Source organism: Cavia porcellus, unplaced genomic scaffold (assembly GCF_034190915.1).
Source record: "Cavia porcellus strain 051 isolate PalLab524CR breed Dunkin Hartley unplaced genomic scaffold, mCavPor4.1 scaffold_10, whole genome shotgun sequence".
NCBI lineage: Eukaryota > Metazoa > Chordata > Mammalia > Rodentia > Caviidae > Cavia > Cavia porcellus.
Genome location: NW_026947493.1, coordinates 46895958 through 46914866, shown reverse-complemented (window position 1 = coordinate 46914866; position 18909 = coordinate 46895958). Strand labels below are relative to the sequence as shown.

Sequence of the window (18909 nt, the reverse complement as noted above, 5' to 3'; positions counted from 1 at the left end):
ATTTGTGTAATTATTTCAATTCAGGTCATGGCCCAGTAATCCACAATGCAGAAGCTGCAATTCAACAGTATATTTCTCATAGAAATAACCGAGAAGAACAAATTCTTACATTCATTCGTGACAATTTTGAAAAATCATTTACAAAAACACAACTGGTAAAAACTCTTTACAAGGTAATTTTGATTTATCGTACCTGTGCATTGCAACAGATGTATTAGAATAAATAATTTACTCAATAGTCTGTAATTATACCTCAACCTAGATCAGATCACATCTGTCAGAATTTTATATCTTATGTCACTCATCTGAAATTGAAACCAGCAATCTCATCTTTATATTACTAAAGTTTAGAAAAAAATGTACTGTCTATAGAGAACAAAACTAGCCATCCTGAGGCTTTCTTCAGCTTTTAAATACTTCACTCTACAGGAGAAACTACTGCCCACAGTTTTAAAATGATGTATGTTGTTCTAGCATCTTGAGTGTCTGGTGTCTTAGCCTACAGAAAGTGAGACCAAGTGATTGGCTACAGACAGATACTGAGTTAATGGCAATGAACTGCCTAAAAGGGAGAAAATACCTGTCAAAGAACATGAGTAATTTCAAATATAAGAAACGATTCCCATACCTCTGAGTGTAGCCTTTGAGCATGTTATAGTACAATAGCTCTATGTGGCAGTATGTCAGTGTTACTTAGTTTTTCAGCAAATGTTCATTAGGTATCTGTTGTATTGTTAATAGTAAATTCACAGTTAAGAATTTAGGTTTTGTAGTAAGACTGTATGAGTTAAGCCCCACCATTGCAACTTGTATAGCTATAAGTTACATGAAATTGTTACTAAAGATAAATTTAGAAAGGTCATGTAGGGACACAATCCATAAAAGACTTTAATTTCCCATAGGCCTTAGTTGTTAAACACAGTTAAATTATACTCAGTATGCTTTGTTTTAAAAGAGAGGGATGAATGGTCAGAAGATTAAAAAATGTCATTATCTGGAACTAGAGATGCTACTAGAGAGCATTTGTCTGCCATACTCAGAGCCCTTGGTTCCATCTGCAACACCACACATACACAAAAATCATTGTCAAAAGAGTAATGTACCCTGTAATCCCAGCACTTAGAAGCTGAGGCAGGAGGATTGATGCAAGCTCAAGACCAGCCTGTGGTACATAGTGAGTTCAAGGCCAGCCTGAACTGCACAATGAGACCCTGTCTCAAGACACCAAAAAGAGAAAAAAAAAAAAGTAATATAAATATTTAAATTGCATGAAACAACTCAATACTAGAGCCTGGGTAAATCAAGGGTTTTGTTCCTAACCTGTATACAGATAGTGAAAAATCCCATAACCCCCACAGATGAACTATCAAGTAACTGCTCACACCTAGTCAACTGCTAAATCTGCACTCAGAAGTATTCAGTGTATGTTCAGAAGTGTTCAAAATTTACCTGATGCATGCAGTAGATAATCTAAAGCTATTTATTCATTGATCATTTATTGAATATTTTGATATGCAGAGATACAGAGGTGACTATAGATCTCTGACACTACTGGATTCATAATTTAATGAAGACAAATATGTTCAACAGATACTTGCAATACAGGCTTGATTTTAATAATGTCCATTTACTGCACACATGTCTGCATGTCAGGTACTAACATAAATGGTTTATACAGGTTAAGCAACTCTAATCCATAGTTTTCCAAAATCTGAAATCATTTGCGCATCCACAAAAGGTTTCAGATTTTGGAGCATTTTAACTATTCAAATCTTGTTGAAAGTAAGTGTTGGCTGAACTTCCTCCAAGACCTATACCCAGTTTGTCAAAGTACAAATATGGAAATCAACTACATAGTAAAGATGCAGAGAATAAGACACAAAAAGCCTTTTGAAACTTACTGAATTGTACCTTGAAGAAGGAACAACCATTTTTTAGGTCAGGAATAGAGAAGAAAGGAAGTTATTCTAGACAGAGAAGTAGATGTGTTCAAACAGAGTGATACTGCAAAAGAGCACTGCGTGTTTAGAAACTCAAAAAAACCACGTATGACTGCAGCACAAATTGTGTATGTGGATGGACAAGAAGGGAGCCCCAGAAAATGAAGTGAGAAAAGGAGGCATGATCAGATCACAGAAAATCTTCACTGCCAGCTAAAATTATGGGTTTAGCCAATAATTCAGGAAAGGTGATTTAAAGATCATAGGAAAGTCACATAATGAAATCTGGAAGAATCACAAATCTGTAAATTCAGATTTGGGAATCAATATCACTGCTTATAGTGAGTTACCTAGTAACAGAGAACCATGGGATGGCTCTTTGTGAACATCAGTGTTTAAGAGATATATAAGGAAGAATGTCCAAGACGAAGACTAATGACAGGAAGAGTGGGATAAACAAGGGAAAAGTATCTTCAAAAGAAAGAAACTACCCACTGGATTTCAGGTACAATGGGGCTGAGAAGAATCTGTTGAAATTTAACTGAAGTAATTTAGTGATCTTGGCAAAATACTTCAGTTGAGAAATCGAGACAATGAGTATAGGCAAAAAACTTGGTTTCAGAGTAGAGAACAAAGAAAGTTATTCTAGACAGTAGGGTGTAATCCTTAAAGAATAAAACAAATATTCAAATAGTTGGAAATGTTACACTGTTTTAGCAAAACTGGAGGGAAATTGTGAGTCATGAGGTGTAAAGATATCAGGATCTGGGCATTATGGCACATGCCTGTAATCCAAGAACTTGGAAAACTGAGAAAAAAAGGTCACCAGGAATTCGAGGCCTGCCAGACCATATAACATGACCCTGTTTCAAAAGAGAAAAAAAAAAAAAAAAAAACCTAGTAAATAAACCATATAGCAACTATTAATTTATAAAATATTAGTGTGTTACTACTGTGTATCATTATACCAAGCATGAAAACACTGCTATTGTTATGGAACTTATTCTACTTTATCTATAAAAGTATTCAGCAATGCAGTGTCTTAAAGCATTTACACATTCACAAAGTAAGGGATTTTTTAGGCTGTTACTATGTTAAAATGTGTTTCAATTAAACTTTTGTTCTTTGTTGTATTTGGTTTTCCTTTAATGGTTTCAAAAAAAGTTATTTTTTAAAAAGAAATATTTTTCCTTTCAACCTTTTTCTTTTAGAATGTTCCTGAGAATTTACATAAAATGGCTGAACGTAATCTTGAGCTTCATTTGAAAAAGTTAGAAAAAGAAGGAAAAATATGTAAGTGTACTTCCAAATTTTAAGTCATTTACTACTAGCATGTAAAATACAGGATGCGCTAGTTTCCTATTAAGAAAAACAAAACCTATCAGAATTCCCTCTTAAATATCACATTAAATTAGAGAGACAGGCAGTAGGAAGATTGGCCAATCATAAACTCCCCCAGGATCTTTTTCATAGGGTTCAGTAACACACCATTTTCACCCACCAGAATAATACTCAAAAGGCATGCATCAGGAAGAGTAGCTTCTGTTCTCCCAGACCCAAGAGCTACCAGGAAAAGTTCCACGTTAAAGATTAGGGAACAGGCAGAGGTTTAAAAACAGTAGTAAATTATTGTTTACTCCAAGATACTAAAGCAATAACTATAATATTTACTGTGTTAATTTACAGATTTACGTTCATACAAGTTTGATCCTTAAAACATTCTCAAAGCTTAAATCTTGTGTAGAAACTTCACCAGTGTATTTGCATAGACATAAAAAACCATTAACAAAATTATTTACACAACATTGTAATGAAATTATTTTAAAAATGAGCGATTTTTCTAGCCACAAACTAACTTCAAATCCAGTAGATTTGCTTACCTTTTACTAAATACTGGTTTTCTTTCTTCCACAGTTAGCATCATGGACCCTGACAAGAAATGGAAAGCTGTACTTTGAGTTCAGCTTAATGAAAGCTTTGTTTGCCTTTGCCTTTAAGGGTGGTATGTGTTCTTAGCTGTGTGTTATAGACACTACAGAATGTAGGACTTCAAAACTAACTCTAGATGTACAAGTGGACACTTAACTTACGAACTCACATTGTTCTAGAGAGCAGGTTGTACCTCAAGTTGGTTGTAGGTCAAGACTGTCTTTCCCATGAGAAATAATGGACATACCCATACTGTGTTCCACACCTCCCAAAGCACCCCTTAACTAACCTTTTCATGATAAAAAGGGCTTTCTAATGTGTCTAATTTATCAGAACACCAATAATTTTCCTAGTATATTCACCAAAAAACTATGAAATGTGACCAGTTTACCAAAAACTATTTTATACTGTACTCGGCATTCACCATTCAAGTTGACATCCTTGGCTTGCAGGAAGGGAGGATGACATGAAATGTGGTTATTGTTTGGAAGGAGAATCCCCTTCCATAAGGACATAAAGAATCTGGTATCCTTTCTCTCCTTGGGACAGTCTGTTGCCCACTACTACCTGTTTCTGGTTCACTGGGTCTCAACCTTTTCAGAACTAAAAACTGGTCTAAGGTTGTCTCTGTCTTTTAACACTTCCTATGGTATGACATGAGATTGTCATAAGCAAGTGAATGCAATGATTGGCTTTTTCTGTCTGGATGGGTCTTCTCTGCACTTTGTTTGTAACTCTGTTCTTTTTTTCAAGATTTCCTTTATTTCAGAAGAACTTTGCTGCACTGATTGTTGATACTCCCTCTCCTCTTCAGAAAGCTCCTCAGCTGCTATTCTCTGTTGCTTAACCAGAAGTTACTGAAGTTCCTCTGTAGACAATTCTGAGTGTTCCTCCACCAGTTTCTCAACTTTACTACTGTCTTTGTGCCAGCCTTTGCTGGACTTTGCTGTCAGTATCATCACAGGATCAACTGAAGGCTGAAGCTCCTCTGCACAGCTTTCAAAGTCTCTCTCCTGTATAATTATAGGCCACTCTTTGTCCCAGGCAGATCTCAATGTCCTTAAAGAGACATTGGCCCAGGATTTCTCAGTTAACCCCACACAAGAAAGGATGTAGCAATGTTCCTTCCAGAAGTCTTTAAGGGTTAAATCTGTATCTGAGACCCATCAGCAACCACTTTAGGAACAGTTCCTTGGTGTATGCCTTCTTAAAGTTATCTATAACCTGCTGGTCCATGGGCTACAGTATAGGAGTTATATTAGGCAGGAGGAACTAAACTGAGAGCCTTGAGAATTCATCAGTCAATTCTTTTTCCAAATTTGTAGGTGAGTAGAAGCATTGTCCATGATGAGGAGAGCCTTGAGTGGTAAACCTTTGTCCTCTAGATACTTCTTAAAAATAGGAGAGAAAGCCTTCTGATCCACTCAAGAAAAAGAACTCCTGTTACCCAGGCTTTTGCATTAGATCTCCACATGACCGCTAGCCTGTTCTTCATGACTGTATGTTTTCTGAACACTCTAGCAATCTCAGTGATAAACCAAGAGACGGTTTATCTTGAGGTCACCACTTGCATTGGCCCATAGCAATAAGATTAATCTATCCTTCATAGGTTTGTGGCCTGGCATTTTCTCTTATTTCTGGGTAGTATATATTCTCCTGGGCATTTTCTTTCAGAGAAAGCCAGTTTCTTAACAGTTGAAAACCCAGTAAGAGCAAAAGCAGTTTCTCTGTGTGACTGATTCAAAATGATGTATGTAATTTTCAGCAGCGCTTTTATCAGCACTGCCTGCTTCACCATGCCTGGTTATGCTATAAACCCCAGTTCTTGCTTTAAAATTGTGAAACCACCCCTTACTGGCACAAAATGTTTCACCACTATCACTCATTGATGGATTATCCTTTATGAGATCTACATTTACAGCGATAACATTTTTACAAATTATAAACTCAGGTAATAACCTGCTATCTGCCTTTTATCTGCACATTTAATAATAATAACCTTTCTTCCTTGGCTAATACTGTTGGTTGTGATTTACTAATTTGAATAACACCTTTAGCAACACTAGCTTCATTATACAAATCTTTTCTCTGTAAGAGTGTCAAGATGGTGGATTTTAACATACTATACATATTAGCAAGATCAGTCACACCAATGCTATACTCATATTTTTCTATAATTTCCTTCTTTTCAGTTGTGATTGTTTTCTTTACCTTCCCTTCCTTCTTTCCTTAGCTTCTTTTCTAGCTTTTTGGGGTCATTTTTATAACATTAATCATAGCAACTATATAAAGCACTGACTGAAATCACATCCACAAATACATGCGTATAGGCTAAGACTGATGTTTATATATAGTTTTCTGTCATCACAAGTCTTTTTTTTTTTCTTTTTTCTTTTTGATACAGGGGATTGAACTCTCGACCTCACATATGCCAAGCAGGTGCTTGTGTCTCTGAGCTAAAACACCATCCCCATCACAAGTCTTTTCGGCCAGCATTTGGGTTGTAACATAATACTTTAGTCATAAATTAAACCTAAAATTACAGTCATAACCCAAGTTTTTCATAACTCAAGTAGTTCATATGTGAGGCCAGTCATAACTTGAGGGTCCACTGTATTTCCAAACCATGTCAAATTTTTAAAACAAATCAGATTATACACTTACAATACAGGTTATTGAACCTTAGTCTTACAGCATTTTACAAAAAATTCAGAATCTAGAAGTTTATTGATTTTATATGTGTTAATTAAAATGGATACTTTAAAAATAATAAAATTTGTGTAATTTACACCGGGTAATCCTTTTGCAGAATAATCGTTATTAGTCATAAGTAAAAATTGTATTTTATTTTTCAACTCTCTGTATCTGTGGATAACAGTTTTGTTTTCATATTTTTGTCAATTATAATTAAGAATTGGTTCTATAGCACTGTATGATTATATATTTTTATAATATCAATGATTTATGTATAACAAGTGCTGCTAATTGAAAAATATTGAATGTTCAATTAAAAGTATTATATGATGAATAATTGTTTTTGTAACTCATTGTAATCAACATACTTTCCAGGTTTAGATATTACTATATAATTATCAGCTTATGTGTGAATTATATACCAAACAGTCTTTTCTAAAATTAGTCATGGGGCTGGGGATTTAGCTCAACAGCATAAGTGCCTGCCTTGCAAGCAGGCAGTCATGAGTTGGATCCCTGGTACCGATAAAAACGAAAAAGACAAAAAAATTAAAAAATAAAAAATAAATAAAATGAGTCATAAGATAGGGCCTTTTCCTGCAGGCTGCAGTAAGTGCTCAGTGCACTCTGCCCAAAGCCCAGACTATTTGTGACCCTCCAGGCTTCCGGGTGCAGTGAAGTGGATAAGTGGGTTTGAGGCATCTACATCCGCCTCCCCATTCCGGCTGCACTTGGAAAATGGTGGAATTTCCAGCAAGTAGGCAGGCGCACACTATCCCCGGAGCCCAGCCTATTTGGGACTCCTGCACCGCATCATCTGGGTGCAGAGGAAGGGCTGGGTGGATCTGGGGCACCTGCATCTGCCTCCCCGTGTGTCTGGAGAACTGTGGATATTTTAGCAAACAGGCGAGCATCGCAGGTTCCAGAGGCCCCACGGCCTGCAGTAAGTGCTCAGTGCACTCTGCCCCAAGCCCAAACTGTTTGGGACCCTCCAGGCTTCTGGGTGCAGGGAAGTGCATAAGTGGGTTTGAGGCATCTACATCCACCTCCCCATTCTGGCTGTACTTGGAGAACTGTGGAGCTTCCAACAAGCAGGTGGGCACACAGTGTCCCTGAAGCCCAGGTTATCTGGAACTATAGAGTTCTAAACAGGCAGAAGAGGGCCATTGGTTCTACAGGCCCAGTGGCTTGGGGTAACTGGGTGCCAAAGACCCAGGAGCTGCGAACATAGAAATGGATTTCCTACAGACCCTGAGGAAGGTTTCAAATAACACTTGAAACACAGAAATATAGAAAAATCACAAAACAAAAGACCAAATTACAACCTCAAATCTCCAGCCCATCTCAAGAAACCCTAGGAGCAATGTATATAGAAGAAAATATATGCCATTCACCTCAAATATCGGACATAATAGCTACTGAAATTAACAAGCAACTCCAGGAAGCTTTAAAGGAATTCAAACTCGAAATAATCTCCCAGGTAAAAGAAGAAATGATAAAAGAAATGAAAGAGATTCTGAATATATCTAAAGAAAACACAGTTAAAAAATTGGAGGAACTAAACAAAAAGAATCCCTAGATGAGCAATATAAGAAACAATATATAATGCAGATGCACAGAGATATACAAGAAATAAAAAACTCCACTGAAAGTTGTAAAAACCGCCTCAATGAAAGTGAAGATAGAATTTCAGACCTTGAAGACAGGATTGCAGCTAGTGAACAGAAAAGGAAAGATCTTTAAAAATAACAAGGAATCAGGAAACAACAATTCAACAACTGCAAGATGATGCAAAGAAAAATAACATAAGATTCATAGGGATTAGTGAAAAAGAAGGAGACAACATAAAGGATCTCAAGAGGATATTTAGAGAAGTAATAGCTGAAAATTTCCCAAGCATGAGATCAGAAAATGACATCAGGATCATTGAAGCATATAGAACTCCAAATATTCATAACCAAAATAAAACTACACCCAGACATATAATAATCACCATCCCAGAAATCCAACATAAGAATAGATTATTAAAAGCTGTCAGAGAGAAAAGACAGATCACTTACAAAGGAAAACCTATCAGAATCACAGCAGACTTCTCAGCACAAACAATAAAGTCAAGAAGAGCATGGAGTCAAGTATTCCAGATCCTAAAGCAAAATGATTTCCAACCTAGACTGATGTACCCTACAAAACTATCATTCAGAATTGATGGTGAAATATGATACTTCCATGATAAAGAACAGCTGAAGAACTTCATGAACACCAAGCCAATCCTGCAAAAAATACTGAAAGGCAGTTTAGATACACAAAGGAAAAAATCACTAAGCAAAGCAGATAATTAAACAGAACAGAAAGATAAAGATGCAACAACAGAGAGATAACGTCAACAATAAACCAGCATTTAACAGTAATAACCATTAATGTAAATGGTCTCAATGCACCAATCAAAAGAAACAGACTACCAGAATGGATCAAAACCCAACCATTTGCTGTTTACAGGAAACCCATCTAACCCAGAAGGATACTCACAGACTGAAAGTCAAAGGATGCAAAACAATACTTCATGCAGCAGGAATCCAAAATAAAAGCAGGAGTAGCCATTCTGTTTGCAGACAACGTGAACTTTAAACCAACAATGACCATAAAGGACAAAGAAGGTCACTACATGCTCGTTAGGGGAAAACTCCAAGAGGAAGAGATAACTATCTTAAATATGTATGCACCAAACTCCAGAGCACCCAGTTATATAAAACAACTATTAACAGAAATGAAAACTCAAATTATCAGTAACACAATTGTAACAGGAGACCTTAATACGCCATTGACACCAAGGGACAGATCAACCAGACAGAAAATGAGCAAAGAAATAACAGAACTGAATCACACCTGTGAACAAATGGATTTGATAGACATATACAGAATGTTCCACCCAACAACATCAGAATACGCATTCTTTTCAGCAGTACATAGATCATTCTCTAAAATAGACCATATAGTAGCTCACAGAACATATTTAAACAAATGCAAAAGAGTTGAAATCATCCCTTGCATGTTATCGGATCATAGCGCTCTGAAATTAGAAATTAATGATAAAAGATACTGCAAAAATCCCACAAACACATGGAAACTGAATAACACACTCTTGAGTAATCAGTGGGTCACAGAAGAAATTAAACAATACCTACAAGAAAATGAAAATGCAGATACAACTTACCAGAATCTGTGGGATGCAATGAAAGCTGTCCTCAGAGGAAAATTTATTGCACTGATTTCCCATATCAGGGAAACAGAACGAACACAAATAAATAACTTGATGCTACACCTCAAACAGCTAGAAAAAGAGCAAGTCACGCCCAAAGCCAAAAGAAGAGAGGAAATTATAAAAATCAGAGCAGAAATCAATGCAATAGAGACTAAAAAAACAAGGAATCAACGAATCAAAGAGTTGGTTCTTTGAAAGAATAAATAAAATCGATAAGCCCCTACATAACCTTATTTTTAAAAGAGAAGACAAAGCTCAAATTCATGCAATAAGAAATGAAAAAGGTAAAATCACTACAGACTCTACAGAAATACAGAAGATCAGCAACACCTATATCAAAAACCTCTACTCTCAAAGGTTTGATAACACTGAAGAAATAGACAGATTCTTAGAAACATATGAAGTACCAAAGCTAGATCAAGAGGATGTAAAACTGCTGAATAATCCAGTCTCTGTTAATGAAATTGAAAATGTAATTAAGTCCTTACCTACAAAGAAGAGCCCAGGCCCAGATGGATTCACTGCAGAATTCTACAAGAAATACAAAAAAGACCTGATGCCGACACTCCTCAAACTATTCAATGAAATTGAAAGGGAAGCAATCCTTCCTAAGTCATTCCTGGAAGCAAATATTACTCTAGTACCAAAACCTGAGAAAGACCCAACTAAAAAAGAAAACTATAGACCGATCTCCTTAAGGAACACAGATGCAAAAATCCTCAATAAAATATTGGCAAATAGGATGCAGCAAATCATCAAGAAGATTATACACCATGACCAAGTGGGATTCATCCCAGGAATGCAAGGATGGTTCAACATACGTAAATCAATAAACGTAATCCACCATATCAATAAAGCCAAAAGTAAGAATCACATGATCATTTATATAGATGCAGAAAAAGCCTTCGATAAGATCCAACATTCATTCATGATAAGGACTTTACAGAAAATTGGAATAAATGGTCTTTACCTCAATATAATAAAGGCCATTTATGACAAACCAACAGCCAGTATCATACTAAATGGCCAAAAATTGAAAGCCTTTACTTTAAAATCAGGCACAAGACAAGGATGTCCTTTATCACCACTCCTATTTAATATAGTACTGAAAGGACTAGCCAGAGCAATTAGACAAGAGAGAGAAATAAAAGGGTTAAAGATAGGAAAAGAAGAAGTTAAATTATCATTGTTTGTAGATGACATGATGCTCTACATTGAAAGACTCTTAGATATAATAAATAAATTCAGTAATGTAGCTGGATACAAAATCAATACTCAGAAATCAATAGCATTCCTATACACTAACCACAAAATCACAGAGAGGGAAATAAGAGAAACCACACTCTTCATATTAGCAAGCAAAAAAATGAAATATTTAGGAATTACTCTTACAAAAGAAATGAAAGACCTATACAGGAAAAATTATAATACACTGAAAAAAGAAATTGAAGATGATCTCAGAAAATTTAAAGACATCCCGTGCTCATGGATAGGAAGAACAAACATTGTGAAAATGGCCACTCTCCCAAAACTGTTATACAGATTCAATGCAATCCCAATAAAAATACCATCAACATACCTTATAAATCTATAAAATTCATCTGGAACCAGAAGAGACCTAGAATAGCAAAGGCAATTCTAAGTAGCAAAGGCAAGGCAGGAGGCATCACAATCCCTGACTTGAAGTTATACAACAAAGCAACAGTAATAAAATCAACATGTTACTGGAATCAAAACAGAGCCGAAGATCAATGGAATAGATTAGAAGATACAACCACAACTACAAACACACTCAACCACCTTATCTTTGATAAAGGAGCCAAGCAGGTTCACTGTAAGAATGACAGTCTCTTTAATAAATGGTGCTGGAAAAACTGGCTCTCCATTTGCCAAAAACTAAAGCTAGACCCATGCCTATCACCATGTACTAAATTAAAATCTAAATGGGTCAAAGATCTGAATATTAAAACAGAAACACTAAATCTATTGGAAGACAACTTGGGTAGAAGGCTTGAAGACATAGGGGTAGGTAGAGAATTCATGAACAGGACTCAAACCGACGGGAAATACATCCCAGAATCAATAACTGGGACCACTTCTTACTAAAAAGTTTCTGCATGTCAAAAGAAATCTCCAGCATAGTGAAAAGAAAACCCACAAACTGGGAAAAGATTTTAGTGAACTCTCTCTCAGACAAGGGCCTCTTGTCTAAAACATATAAAGAATTAAAAAAAAACTCAGACCCCCAAAATTCAAAGATCCTATCCAAAAATGGGCATCTGAGATGAATACACACTTCTCAGATGAAGAAATATGAATGGCAAATAAATACATGAAAAAATGTTCATCATCATTGGTCATTAGAGAAATGCAAACTAAAACCACACTGAGATTCCATCTCCCTCCTGAAAGAATGGCCAGGATCAAGAAAACCAACAACAACAAATGCTGGAGAGGCTGTGGGGAAAAGGAACTCTCCTACAATGTTGGTGGGAGTGTACACTGGTACAACCATTGTGGAGGTGGGTCTGGAGATTTCTCAAAAAGCTGGGATTGGAAGTCCCATTTATTCCAGCTATTCCACTTCTAGGCATATTCCCAGAAGAACTGAAAGCATCATACCACAGTGATATATGTGCACCTATGTTTATAGCAGCACAATTTGTAATCGCCAGATCTTGGAAACAACCCAAGTGTCCATCAACTGAGGAATGGATAAAAAAGTTGTGGTATTTCTGTACAATGGATTATTACTCAGCTATAAAGAAGGATCACATTGAGATATTTATCAATAAATGGGCACAGCTTGAGACCATACTCATAAGTGAAATAAATCAATCTCGCATATGTGAATACTGAATAGTTTCCCTAATGTAAGTAACGATTCAAATATATAAAAGTATGTGGTAATCATGATTCCCCATTATGTGGCCTTGAAGCCTTATAAAGTTTTCACTTATTAATTGGAAAGGCTTTATTCTGGGCTTCTTGATATGGAAATATTTGAAGCTATAGTATATGAAGTTATATTCAAATATTTCAAGGAAAAAGACAGACAGTATGGTAACTACTAAGACGGGTTATTTGGTGGTGAAGCACTAGGTTGCTGAAACAGTCATGTTTTGACCTGTATCGTTATGTTGTTATGTCCTCTTTTATCTCAATCTCTCCCTTATTCATTAAAAAATTATTTAGTTATTTTTTATGGTTTTTTTAATTAAGGGGAAAAATTTAAAAGATTAGCAGGATATATTATAGTAACTTTTTTTGATTTCCTATTAACTTGTTTTGAAGTCCTGTAATACTCCCACTATCTTGTTTTGACTGATTAGACTCTGTTCCATTCTGTATGATAGTATCAAGTTTGAGGGTATAGGCAACTACTTTGAAGGCAATAAGATTCACTAAGATGCCCATTCTGGTTTGACTATTATCTCCTTTGGAAGTCCTGTAATGTTTACAATGTTTAAGTTTTATTGGTCTTGTTCTCTACTGTTTTGTTCAACTTTATAATACCTAATGAGATAGACAATTCTTTTTAAGGAAACAAGAGACATTATGGTAACCATTGTTGATAACCTTGTACTCTGTTTTTACATCATGTACTATGTCTATCCTTGGTTTTGACTGACAGCTTTGTTTTGCCATATTTGACTTTATTCTCTTCCAAAAAAAGTAATAAGAACTAAGGAGTAATAAAACCCAAAATGTGTAAATTTTGTTGTAAAAAAGAGAGGGAAAAAAAGTGCTTTAAAGGATGCAACTGCAAGTGTGTTTAGGGGTGTTAAATAGTTGACCGTATTAATGTTTTTGGTTGGATCATTGAACACAACTGTTTGCAGTCTTTCTGTTTGAATGTTCACTTTGTATGCTTTGATACTGTGACTTGAGCAACTCAGATGGTTAATGTGTAATCTAAGATGATAATGTGTAATCTGTTAACTGGTGATTTCTTACTGTATTTTTTTTGTAGCTCTGTATTACTTGTACCCTTACACTGCTTTGTTTTGTTTTGTTTTTTCTCTTTTTCCTTTTAAATAAAATTTTAAAAAAAGATAGGGCCTTTTTAAGTTTAAAGTGTTTTAAACTAATGTTCATGTCACAATCTAGCTCAGCAATGCTCATTTAACCTTATACGATGGCCAAATTTCAAAACTAAGTAAGTTCAGAATCTGAAGCATGCACTTTCTATATTCTTTCCTAAAGGAAAAAATTTCTTGTCTTTGACATGTCTTTGTCTTCCTGCATCTCCTGCCCCTTCTCTTATCTCCTATCCCTTTTCCCAAGGTTCCTAGCATCTTTGTACCACTTTAATACACTCATTCTCATGCCTTTTGTGTACCCAGAACTATGCCATATTACAAAATAACTATTAAGTTTTTCAAAAATAATTCACAAATGGCAAAGAGTTTAGACATTTCTCCAAAGATGACAGGCAAATGGCCAGTAATCTTATGAAATGGTATATGTGGCTTCTCCAACAGAATGACCACATCTGCATACAGGAAAGCTTACCAGCTGATAAATGCTTCTATATGCTTGTATATACATGCAATTTGTAACCAGTATCTCAAATTTAAATATTAACAGATATATGAAAAATAAGCTTTAAGGAAAAATGACAGTGCAGAGGGAAAAATGCATTACTATCTTTAGATATTTGGTGGGCAGCACTTGTGCTGTGATTTGAGGATGTAGTTAAAAGGCAATTTAAAGCATCCCAGAAAATGCTCAGGGGAGTGAAAAATTGCCTAAGAAGTGCAAGAAGCTTGCATTGTGACTAAGCCTTGTATTTGCCTTAACCTTGAAGCTTTCTCTTTCCTAGTATAGTGGTCATTTCCTAATTATAATAAATGACTACTACAATAGTCACCCAATTCGGTTTGGTTTTGTTTCTGCAGTTTCACTTACCAGTCAAACATTGTCTGAAAATGTTGAATGAAAAACTCCAGAAATTGACCCTTGATAAGTTTTAGGTGGCATACCATTCTGAATAGTGTTATATAATCTTTTGTTATTCTCCACCATCCCACCGTGGACATGAATCACCGATTTGCCCAGTATTTCCATGTTCTGTATACTACTACCCGTCAATCACTTCACTGTCTCAGTTACAGACAGTAATCATGATCAGGTAACCCATATTTGATTTTCTAAAGGCCCCAACATGTATTAAGTAGTACCACTGGCAACTCAGATATTCCAGGAAACTATAAAGTGCTTCCATCTGTGACACTGTCAAAAAGGGAAAATAGTGTTACTGCCATTATTTCAAATGGTAAAAATTATGGCTATAATGTGTAGGTGTAATATCTTATGTGTAATAAGATAGAAAAGGCATTAAATTGTAATGTTTGGTAATGTTTGTGGTTTCAGGCATCCACTAGGAGTCTGGTAACGTACTCCCTGAGAATAAGGGAGATTACGGAAATGATTTCCTTATATGCACCCTATTCCTGTTTCCATTCACTGTGATGATAGTGGTAGTAATTTAACAGCAATATTTGTTCAGTCATTACCTCATTTATAAGAAAGAAATGATACCAGTATCTAACTCAGTGAGTTGCTGTCGATATTGAGTAATTTATAGTGTTTATTGTAAGGTTGGAACCCAACAAATATTAGTTGCTTATTTTTTGTTGTTGCTAACAGTACATTCACATATTCCCTTTTGGCTACTTCATTTGGACTTACATCCATTAAGGGTCACAAAATAACCATATTTACTCCCTTTTTATCAGTTTAAATTTTATTTTGAGACCGAGTCTTGCTAAGTTGGTAGCCTTAAACTTGTGATCCTCCTGACCCAAGCTTCTAAGTACTGGAACTTTAGCCATGTGTTACCATACTTGGCTACAACATATACTCTTTGGTAAACCTTAGCATAATTTTATAAAATAAAATTCACATTCTTCATCCTGAGAGTTAAAATTTAAAACAGTTACTGAGACTGTCTGTCCTCACATAAAATATAACATATGTACAGATAACGTATGTTGCTGGTTAATTATTTTGGGCCATCCTCATATGCTTTGCCTTGTAGGTGAGAAGAGTATAAGGTGTGATAAAAGGGATATTGGACAATAAAAACAAATCTCCACAAGTGTCCCAGAGAACATGTTGAAAATGTTCTGCAGGTAGAGTAACAGTAGGAGGTAGTTGTCAACATAATGAAATACAAACATGAGTAATTGAGAGTGGATAGAATGACATATTTCAGACAATGGCCAAGAGCTATGAAAGTACATGGGAGTATGGATTTGTAAAATAGTATTAGCCCTCACAAATAGAAAATAGTTGAAATTTGTTTTGCTTTCAAAATAGTGTACGTCTTTAAAAAGACTAGGAAATGGTGGTAGGTGATTGGTCTGCGAGAAAGCCAGGACACACTAGAGACAGCAGCATTTCCTGGGGATGCATCAGAAAGTAACTGGACATTTACATATGCAGATCGCGACTGAGAGAGAGCAGCACAGAGACAGCAGCCAAAGGGGCAGCAGCTGGGGGGCCAGGGATGGATGACCACCCGCCCTGTGGGAACTGGGAGCTGAAGCTGCAGGGTTTTAACTTTCACTGCACCACTAGAGCTTCCCCATTGCTAGTGCCCTCCTGGACAAGCTCGGCTGGGAGTTCCTGGTGGCCATAAAGGAAATACTCTGCTCATTCAGCATCTGAAGAGGATCATCTCTGCCTGGTGCAAACTTTACCACCTCCCTCAGCCTCCCGATGAGATGCTGGATCAGCCCTGGGCGGCAAAGCAGTGCACACAGGAGAAAGGAGGAAGGATCTACAGAAGATGAAGATGAGCCAGGTGTGGTGGCACACTGCTGTAATCGTAGTACTTGGAAGGCTGAGGCAGGATAATCATTTTCAAGTTCAAGGCCAGCCTGGACTATGAAGTAAGCCCAAGATCAGCCTGAACTGCATAGTGAGACCCTGAGGGAAAAAAAGGAAAAAAAAAAAAGAAGATGATGATGAAGGCAAGGAGACTCTTGAGGACACAGAAGACCCAGATCACTGTGAAATGAAAGAGGAAGAGCCAGCTGAGGACAAAACTCTGAAGATGATGGCATGGGAAAAGAAAGCTTGGCCATCCTCAAGAAAATGAAAAGGAACCAGAGGAAAGACTGATTGGCTGATGAAGGAACTCCAGGATATATACCAATCAAAGTTTCAAAGGTGGAAACTATGCAGTCAAACTCATGAGTGACCATCTATATGATCAGAATGTCGAACTCCTCAAAGTTGACTGGGATAGTGCTTTGCACAATGATCTCCTGATCCTCGAAGAGCAGGAAAGAGCCAAATTCACCCTACTAACTGTGTCCTTTAAAATAACTTTCCCTTTGACCCCACTGTTAGGATTGTGTCTCCAGTCCTCTCTTCAGGGTGTCCTCTCCTTCTGGATGGAGGTGCCATCTGCATGCAACTTCTCACCAAGCCAGGCTAGAGTAGTGCCGACTCCATAAGGTCTGTGATCATGCAGCTCAATCCACATTTGTGATGGGGAAGGAAAAGTGCAGTTTGGAGCCACAAATCTCAGTGCAGTCTTATGACAGCACAGCCATCCTACAAGTTCTTGGTGCAGATCCATGAAAACAGCTGGTACACGCTGAAAGAAAGACAACTAATCCTGGGGTATCCACCCCTTGTTCCTCCTCGCAAGAACCACTACACCAATTACCTTTGAATGCTGTACTATTTGTATCTCACCTCCTGATTTAGTTATTTTTCATGTTGCTGAAATAAAACACCTGACACTCAAAGTTAAAGGAGGAAAGGGTTTTGTAACTCACCATTTATTTATAGAAGTTTCAATTCATGGTTGACTGGCTACAGGGCAGGGTGGCATGGCAGGGGTGAACTGTTCGTTGCAGGTAGAAAGCAGCAAGCAATGAAGTAGCAAAGCTGCAAACAATGACAGTAGCTCTTTTTCTGGATATATTAGGGCAGGTAGCACTCACATTATCCACACGCAGTGCACTGATTATAACCATACACTTGATACCAGCATCACACGCTCTAGATCCAGCCACTCTTGAAAAGCCCCACCTATGACCATATGAGGCTTTGGAGGAACATCTAGATATAAGCTATAATATTTCCCTCTGTGGTTCTGATATAGGGAAACAAAACTTCCAAGCTACTATATGTCCCATACAAGCTCATGTTCTATAAAACCAAAGAATGAATTTTAAGAATAATAGAGGATAAGAGCAGAAATACTTATTGAGAGAAAGAAAGCTTCTGTCTGAGAGACAGAAGGGGTCCCAAGTGGGTTGCAAGGGATTCTGTCTTCTCTAGGGATTTTTATAGAGTATGAGGTGAGGTAGATCTAAAGTGGGAAAAACTGGGAACTTGTGAGGTAGATGAGCATGAGGTGGGACAGAGCCATGGTCAACCGATAAGTTTAATTGTTCAGGTAAAATTGACCAAATCGGGGACAAATGTAGCAAGCAAACATTCTTAAGGATCAATGACTCTTTCTGTAGGGGGTTGAGATGTGACTCCTGGCTTCTGAAGGTGATCCATACCTAATCCCTAATGTTTATACCTAGGGTGTAGTTGCATTTTTTTTTTTTTTTTTTTTTTTTTTGCCTTCTGTCTTGAGATCTGACCCACAGCAAGAGGTAAGTGTCTCCAAAGTCACCAGACATCTGGTCCTCTGTGCCAGCCTCTTCAAGGCCCTAGCCCTTTCCGACTACCTATAATATTTCTAATTAGCTCAGCTACCTGTAACAGTTCCCTTCCTCATTTTTCCTGCATGTGATAGCCCTGCCTATTTCAGGACGATGATGGCTAATCTATAAATACTAAGGAAAAACAAATACATACAAAACTGTTGCAAATACTCTAACTACAACCTTGCTGGAACCTTCGCTAGCAGGGGTTAAGAAACTCAAGCCTCCTGTCTTGGTTGTTTTTTTCTTGTTCAGGTAAAATACCTGATGCCCAAAATTAGGGGAGGGAAGGTTTATTTCTTACAATTTTGGAGGTTGCAGTCCATACTCAGCTGGCTCCAAGGCAGAGTGGCATGGCGGGGCCACTGTTCATGGCCACCACAAACAGCAAGAGCAAATAGAGCAA

General features: G+C 36.9%; 1 protein-coding gene and 1 pseudogene across 4 annotated transcripts in view; both read left to right on the top strand.

The window, feature by feature from the left end:
* The window catches only part of Lactb2 (lactamase beta 2), a 30126-nt gene extending 23226 nt beyond the window's left edge, over nucleotides 1-6900 (top strand). For 2 of the 4 annotated variants that reach the window (XM_063257443.1, XM_013144069.3), the window contains 3 exons: nucleotides 25-173; nucleotides 3152-3233; nucleotides 3855-6900. In XM_063257443.1, the coding sequence (XP_063113513.1) occupies nucleotides 25-173; nucleotides 3152-3233; nucleotides 3855-3898 (275 nt within the window). In that variant the 3' untranslated portion in view covers nucleotides 3899-6900. The remainder of the gene's footprint in view (nucleotides 1-24; nucleotides 174-3151; nucleotides 3234-3854) is intronic. The other 2 variants (XM_063257441.1, XM_063257442.1) reach the window with 2 other exon arrangements.
* Nucleotides 6901-16171: 9271 nt separating this feature from the next.
* LOC100734873 (ubiquitin-conjugating enzyme E2 Q1-like) lies at nucleotides 16172-17566 on the top strand (annotated as a pseudogene).
* Nucleotides 17567-18909: the final 1343 nt, after the last annotated feature.